Source organism: Myotis brandtii, unplaced genomic scaffold, assembly GCF_000412655.1.
Source record: "Myotis brandtii unplaced genomic scaffold, ASM41265v1 scaffold174, whole genome shotgun sequence".
Taxonomy (NCBI): domain Eukaryota; kingdom Metazoa; phylum Chordata; class Mammalia; order Chiroptera; family Vespertilionidae; genus Myotis; species Myotis brandtii.
This window is the reverse complement of record NW_005356437.1, coordinates 1,590,212-1,598,705: the sequence shown is the minus strand read 5'-3', so window position 1 is coordinate 1,598,705 and position 8,494 is coordinate 1,590,212. Positions and strand designations below refer to the sequence as shown.

The following is an 8,494-nucleotide window of genomic DNA, read 5'->3' as shown; positions in this document are numbered from 1 at the left end:
CCCAACCCAACAAACTGCAGATTTCAACTCCTCGCATAGAAAGAAGAGCATTGAGACTGAGTAGGATGTGCAGAGGCACCAAGTACAGAGCCCAACCCAGCAGGCTGCAGATTTCAGCTCCTCGAATCCGGGAGGGACGCAATTGGGGGGCTGAGTCGGGTTCAGGGCAGGCCGGGGCTGGGCCCGGCTTGGCCAGCGTTGTGGAACCGCTGTACCAGCAGGCGCACAAACATGCCCACCGGTTCCAGTCTCGCGTGGGGCGCTGGGGGACGGCAGATGGGCAGTCTGTGCACTTGGTGGAGGGCGTGGTCCGAGCAGGAGTGCTGGATGTTCAGCCACCAGGAACGCCTGGAGATTTTGTCTGGCGGCAGGGGACAGAGGGCCAAACTTCGTGTTTCCCCGGTGAGGCTGGGACGGCCCCGGTGAGGACGATACGGCCCCGGTGAGATCGGACGGCCCTACTGAGGTCAGGACGGCCCCGGTGAGGTCGAAACGGCCCCAGTGAGGCCGGGACGACCACGGTGAGGTCGGGATGCCCCCGGAAAGATCAAGACGGCCCTAGTGAGGTCGAGACTGCCCCGGTGAGGTCGGGACGGCCCCTGTGAGGTTGAAACTGGCTTAATTATCTATTCACTTCATAGTCGGTACCTGTATTCATAAATCATAAGCTCTGTAAGGGCTGTGTGCTGAGCAACTAGGTCTGTGGCTGACACATAGCAAGGGTTCAATACATATTTGTTGAATTGACTTACAAATAAAGGAGTTTGGTCCCTGGCTCAAAACTTTATTTTTTTAAAATATATTTTTATTGATTTCAGAGAAGAATGGAGAGGGAGAGAGAGACAGAAGCATTAATGATGAGAGAGAATCCTTGATTGGTTACCTCCTTCACGCCCCACATGGGGGAATGAGCCTGCAACCAGGAGTATGCCATGACCGGGAATGGAACCATGACTTCCTGGTTCATAGGTTGGCGCTCAAGCACTGAGCTATGCCAGCCGGGCCTCAAAACTTTCTCTTGTTTTACTTTTAGACTTATGGACATCTCTACCTTAGTCCTGTTGCTGCTGTAACAAATTACCACAGAGTTGGTGCCTTAAAACAACACACATTTATTATCTTAACGTTCTGGGGGTCAGAAGTCGGGAATGAGTCTCACTGGGCTAAAATAAAAATGTTGGCAGGCTGCATTCCTTCGGAAGCTCTGGAAGAATCCGTTTCCTTGCCTTTTCCATCTTTTAGAGACTGCCACATGCCTTGGATCATGGACCCTTTCCTCCATTTTCAAAACCAGTAGTGGCCAGGCTGTCTTACGTTGCACCACTCTGACACTGATTCTCCTGCCTCCCTCTCACTGAGAGGACCCTTGTTATTACCCACATAATCCAGGGTAATCTCCTTATCTCAAGATCAGATTAATTAGCAGCCTTAATTCCATCTGCAACCTTGCCATGGTAATTTAACAGCCACAGGCTCAGGGATTGGGACAGGAAGGCCTTTGGGTGATCATTATTCCACCTACCATAATCCACATCTAATGCTTTTGTTACATAGTTTCTTCTCAAATCCAGTTAATTTTCCACTATTCCCCTTTAGTCCTGCTTAGCCATGGCCATACTCTGGACTTTTCCATTGCTCAAAACTGTCCAACTCTAAAATTTTAAACTACAGAATTTTATTTTTTGACTATAATGTCCAGTCCTTCAATGTTTTGGAAAAGCATGTAGGGGCCAGAATAAAAAGGCCTAGCTTATTAGGTTAAGTAGTCTGAACATGAACCTGAATAAAGCAGGAAGTCAATGCAGAGTTTCATCAATTAAAAAAAAAGAAAAGGAAAAAAAAAAAAAAAAGAATGGTCCAAAGCCAAGGAAACTGGCTTTGAAATAGAATATATAGAATTAATCATACATCTTATGTGCTAACCTCCTCCCCCCCTTAATCTGCTTTTAATTAGGAAAAGGAAGAAGGAAAGTGTGGACATTTAGGAGATAATGAAGAGATGGCCAGAGTATCTACTGACAAAAAACAGGTGAATTTTTATGATTTCTAAACAAGACATATATGTTCATAATAAAGCAAATGGAATGGTATAAAGTGGAATAAAACTTCCTCTTATACTCAAATTCCCTATTACCACTTCCAAAGGAGTTTCTTGTATACTCTTCTAAAAATGTTTTGTGCATTTACAGGATTATACATGTCTATTTTGTAAACAACAAAAACAAAAAACATTGTTCTATAGCAGTGATGGCGAACCTTTTGAGCTCAGCGTGTCAGCATTTTGAAAAACCCTAACTTAACTCTGGTGCTGTGTCACATATAGAAATTTTTTGATATTTGCAACCATAGTAAAACAAAGATTTATATTTTTGATATTTATTTTATATATTTAAATGCCATTTAACAAAGAAAAATCAACCAAAAAAATGAGTTCGCGTGTCACCTCTGACATGCGTGTCATAGGTTTGCCATCACTGTTCTATAGTATGCTCCTACATCTTCCTTTTTAAAAAAATTTGCCATCTTTAACTCATGACACATTCCCATATTAGTTCATGTGTTGAGACACTTCCATGGTTCTTTCAAATTCCAACATCTTGCTGGTTTAAATAATTCAAGGCCCAAACTGCTCTTTACCTCGTTCATTTCTAGGAGTTGCATTTGTAACAAGCAACCTTGAGGGTTGAGGTAATGTCTCCCTCTTGGTACAAGAGTGTGTGTTTGCTTGCTGTCTGGTTAAAACAACAGAATCCCCAAGCTCAGTGTTCCTCTCCTATAACATAACCTACTTTGTGTCCAGGAATCTATCTGGGCTATTCTGCCTGACCCACATGGGATTTGTGGGCAGAGGAAACCATCACAAACATGATGCTCATGCTGCTTGCTTAGCTATGAATGATATAATCTTTTGTCTGAGTTTCATGTCTCTGCCAGTATCCATGAAACAGTAGTAGGCTAACTTACTGGCTTCCAGGTGGGATCGAATCAAAGCCCTGACCTGACAAGATGAACCTGTTCTTTTTAACATTGCATAGTTTTTCCTTGTTATTTAATCTCTTGCATTTTACAGAGAGATCCTGATTCATCAGATGTGGAGTGGAGAAAAAAACGTATATTTTTTAAAAACTTACCTTGATGATTCTGATGTACATTCCTGGGATTTTCTAAAATGCCTAACAAAGTATAGAAATAATTTGTCTCAGAATATTTAGATGTATTATATTATAAGAAAAGCAAAGGTAAAAAGTAGTGACTCACCATTTTAAGTTCATATACAAAACAGACTGCCCTCTTTTATCTATGTGTTAATATAAAACTCTGTGACTAGGGCTAATAGATGACTTGCCAAGATGTAAGTGAGGTGAAGTAAAATCAGGCAGCAGAATAGTGATTCACTCAAAAGATTTAGTCTTCTGGGAGTTGTAGTAAGTGAAGGTACCAAAATGGAATGCAACTTAGGCTTTTATTTGCTTTGTTTTAAGTTTGAGATGGAAAAAATTTTTTTGTCTCAAACTTGATATTTGGCCTTAGCTAGAAGCAGAATGAAAAAAAAAAATTCTTTTTTTCCTGAGGTAAAAAGAACTCTAGACAAAAAAGTGATAAATAGAGGATTCCAAGATGGCAGTGGATTAAGTGGAAGCTACATTGACATTCTCCAGGACCAAACTGGAATTACAACTAAAATATAGAAAAAATCATTCGAATAACCAACTGAAGCCTAGCTGAAGAGAATCCTTATCACCAAAGATGTAAAGAGGAGGCCACATCGAGACTGGTAGGAATTGTGGAGTTGCGAGAGGGCTGGCTGGGCTCCCACAGGCATCAGTTGAGTTCAGGAGGGATATCTCAGCTGTGGGGAGTTTCCCCTGAGAAGTTTGGGGTCTAAACCCCCAACCAGGCTCCCCAGCCCGGAGAACCAGAACTGGGAAAGGTGCCCACATAACATCTGGCTGTGAAAAGCCATGGGGCTTCTGTTTACCAGGGAGAGATGGCTGGAAAAGCAGGCACCCTCTTAAAGGGCCAATGCACAAAATTTTATGTGTAGCCACTCACCTTGGGCTTCAGCAGAGGTAGGACAGTCGACTAGAGCTGTGTGAGGAGAATTCGGGGTTGGTGGCTCAGGGTACAGAGGTGAAAGGACAGCCGCCTGGATCCCTGTGCTGAGTCATTCCCCCATACTGCAGAGGCCATCTTTTTCACGCAGAACTTTACTGCCAAGGCAACTATAGCCTGGGGGGAAGCAATTGCCCCAGCCATTGGAAACCCTCACTGTACCCTGTGGTCTACAGCCTGAGGTTCATTAAGTGACTGAGACTAATAATCAACCTGCAGGCAGGAGCAGATCTCTGGGTGCTTTGAGTCTGTGCTGGATCTGCTTCTGGATGTGGGGCTAGCAAAAGTAGACCTTAGTGTGCATCTCGGTCCTTTGCAAATGCACCCAGCCCCAGCAGAGGGAATCACAAGCTGTGGATCTCTGATAGCTTCAAATAGGGTACTCAGGGCTAGTCACAAACAGTGTCTGACATTGGCCTGTACCAGAGACTCTTTGAAGAGGTCCAAAACCAATAAACCCAGTGGTCAGCTTCAGACAACAGAGCAGGATCCGAAAAGCTTCTTATCATCAGGGAGATATTGGCAGGCTCCAAACACTGCTGAGGTGAATGCTACTTCATGTGATAAGCACCTGCACAGCAGTCTGCGTGCTGTGTTGGGAATTGAGCCTCACTCTCAGCCAGCCTGAGGGTCGAGCCCACACATGAATGAGACAATAGCAATCAAGATTCAAGTACAACAGGAGAGCCCACACAACGCACACAGGAACATTAGAGCACCCAGGTCTGGTGATCAGGGAGACTTCACTACTGGTTTCCGCAGATCAACTACTACATAAGGCCACCCTACCAAGACTGGGAGTCATAGCAGATTAACCTATACATAGAAACAAACCCAACAGGCAGCCAAAATGGGTAGACAAAGAAACAACCCCCAAATGCAAGAACAAGAGAATTCTCCAGAAGAAGAACTAAATGAAATGGATATAAGCAATCTTATAAGGATTTGTGCATTTACAGGATTATAAGGATTATTTACAGGATTTAAGGATTATAAGGATGCTCAACAGCATAAACAAAATATAGAAATTATGAAAAGCAACCAGTCAGAAATGAAGAATGACATCGTAGAAATAAAGAATACACCAGAGAGGATTAAAAATGGTGGTGGAGTAAGTGGAAGCTACACTGACATTCACCCAGGACCAAACTGTCAATACAACTAAAATAGAGAAAAGCACCCTGAAAAATAAACTGAAGACTAGCTGGAGAGAACCCTGATAACCAAGGACAGAAAGTGGAGACCGCATAGAGACTGGTAGGAAGTGCAGAGATGCAAAAGGGCTGGACGGGCTCCCACAGACAGTGGCTGAAGGTCCAGAGGGATATCTCAGTTGTGGGAGGTTCCCACTAAGAATTCAAGGGTCTAAAACCCAAACTGGACTCCCCAGCCCAGAGAGCTAGAACTGAGAAAGGTGCCCACAGAATGTCTGGCTGTGAAAAGCACCAGGGTTGCTCTCTGTTAGCCAGAGATGGCTGGAGATGCAGGCGCCCTGTACTTAAAGGTGCCAATGCACAAAATTTCATGCTCAGCCACTCACCTTGTGCTGAGTGAGGGAGGGCAGAGTGGACTGGAGCTGTGTGCGGAGAGTCCATGGTTGGGGGCTCTAGGGTTGGAGCTTGGAAGGCAGCCACCCCACTTGCCTGTGCTGAGTCATTCCCTCACGCTGCGGAGGACATCTTTCTCCACGGACCTTTGCTATGTAGGTGGTTTATTCCTGGGGGAAGGCAGTTGCCCTATCCTGTTGAAGACCTTTTCATAGTAACTATGAAAAAAGACCAGTCGTATATGATGACAGCACTAATAAAGAACACATTGGCATAGAAACCCACACATGAAGCCTATATGTTCATGGTGACCAATGTCACTGCAATCAATTTAATAAATAAAATTAAAAAGAAAAAAAAACACATTGGAAGGAATACACAGCAGATTAGGGGAAACCAAGGATCGGATCAGTGAATTGGATGACAGGGTAGAAAAAAATCACTCAATCAGAGGATCAAAAAGAAAAATAAAATTAAATAACAGGAGGACAGCCCTAGCTGGTTTGGCTCAGTGGATAGAGCATTGCCTGCAGACTGAAGGGTCCCAGGTTTGATTCTGTTCAAAGACACATGCCTGGGTTTCGGGTTTGATCCAGTAGGGAGTGTGCAGGAGGCAGCTGATCAATGATTCCCTCTCATCATTGATGTTTCTATCTTTCTCTCCCTCTCTGAAATCAATAAAAATATAAGAACAAAGAAACAGGAGGGCAACTTAAGGAGCTGTGGGATAACATGAAATGTAACAATACTTGCACAATAGGAATGCCAGAAGGAGAAGAAACTGAGCAAGAAATGGAGAAAGTGTTTGAAGAAATAATGGCAGAAAACTTCCCTAACCTGGTGAAGGAACAACTCACAGAAGTTTAGGAAGCATAGAGAGTCTCAAGCAAGAAGAACCTAAAGAGACCCATGCCCTAAAGAGACATATCATAATTAAATGCAAAAAATTAAAGACAAAAAGAGAATCTTCAGCAAGAGAAAATCAATTTGTTACCTTCAAAGGAACTCCCATAAGGATGTCAGCTGGTTTCTCAACAGAAACTGTAGGCCAGAAAGGAATGGTGAAGTATTCAAAGTAATGAAAATAAGGATCTGAAACCAAGAGTACTCTATGAGCAAGTCTATCATTCAAAATAGATGGTGAAATAAAAAGCTTCCCAGACAAAAACAAAAAAGTCACTGTAATCAAAACAGCCTGGTACTGGCACAAGAACAGGCATATAGATCAATGGAACAACAGATAACCCAGAAATTAGCCCAAGCCATTACTCTCAATTAATATTTGACAAAGGAGCCTGGCCAGAGTGGCTAAGTGACTGATCTTCAACTCATGAACCAGAAGGTCACTGTTTGATTCCCGGTCAGGGCACATGCCTGAGTTACGAGCTCGATCCTCAAGTAGAGGGCATGCTGGAGGCAGCCAATCTATGATTCTCTCTCATCTTCAATGTTTCTATCTCTCTCTCCCCCTATTCTTTCTTCTCTCTGAAGTCAATAAAAACATATTTTTAAAAATTGGACAAAGAAGGCAAGAACATACAATGAAATAAAGACAGTCTCTTCAATAAATGATGTTGGCCAAGATACATATGAAAAAATACTGTCACTGATCATCAGAGAGATGCAAATTAAAAGGACAATGAGGTATCACCTTACCCCTGTCAAAAACAAATCAACAAATGACAAGTGCTGGCAATGATGTGGAGAAAAGAGAACCCTAGTATACTGCTGCGGGGAATGCAGACTGCTGCATCCACTATGGAGAACAGTATGGAGTTTCCTAAAAAAATTAAATATGGAACTGCCATTTGACACAGTGATCCCACTTCTAGGAATATATCCTAAGAAACCCAAAACACCAATCAGAAAGAATGTATGCTCCCCTATGTTCACAGCAGCACAATTTACAATAGCTAAGATCTGAAAACAGCCCAAGTGCCCATTAGTAGATGAGTGGATAAAAAAGCTGTGGTACATGTATACCATGGAATACTATGCAGCAGTAAAAAAGAATAATCTGTTACCCTTTGAGACAGCATGGAGGGACCTGGATTGTATGATGCTAAGTGAAAAAAGTCAGAGAAAGACAAGTATCACATGATCTCACTTATATGTGGAATTTAATTAATAAACTGATGAACGGAGTGGTTCCAGAGACATGGAAGCATGGAACAGAGTGCAGAAACTCAGAGAGAAGGCAGGGGAGGGTGGGTGGGTGAGAGGTAACTAACCAAAGACCTTGTATATATGCATAACCCATGGACACAGACGGGGGTGGTGAAGGCCTGGGGTCGGGGGTGAGGGTGGGTTGGAGGGGGTCAATGTGGGAAAAGGGGGAAATACATAATACTTTCAACAATAAAGATTTTAAAAATCAATAAAAATAAATGGTGTTGGCAAAATTGGACAGGTATACGCAAAAAAAAACTAGACCACCAACTTACATCACACACAAGAACAAACTCAAAATGGATAAAAAACTTAAATGTAAGTCATGAAATATTAAAAATCCTAGAAGAAACTATAGGCAGCAAAATCCCAGACATCTCTCAGCAATACATCTAAGGTAAGGGAAAGAAAGCGGGGGCGGGGCGGGGGGAAGTGGGACTACCTCAAAATAAAAAGCTTCTGCACAGCAAAAGAAACCATCAACACAATGAAAAGGGATCCCATTCTATGGGAGGACATAATTGTCAATGATACATCTGATAAGGGGTTAATTTCCAAAATACTAGGTGTACCAGTTAATAATGCGGATTTTTTTCAATAGATGGAGCTACACATATGTTGATATATATGCGATTTGATATGTATGCTATTTTGTTGTATTGACA

At 42.7% G+C, this 8,494-nt stretch overlaps 1 protein-coding gene across 1 annotated transcript in view; it reads left to right on the top strand.

Moving 5' to 3' along the window:
* Nucleotides 1–8,494, top strand: part of CDADC1 (cytidine and dCMP deaminase domain containing 1) — a gene marked incomplete at its 5' end in the record, with an annotated part of 87,162 nt that overhangs the window by 7,593 nt on the left and 71,075 nt on the right. Inside the window, one exon of the mRNA XM_014537231.1 lies at nt 1,955–2,029. Coding sequence (XP_014392717.1) covers nt 1,955–2,029 — 75 coding nt within the window. The remainder of the gene's footprint in view (nt 1–1,954; nt 2,030–8,494) is intronic.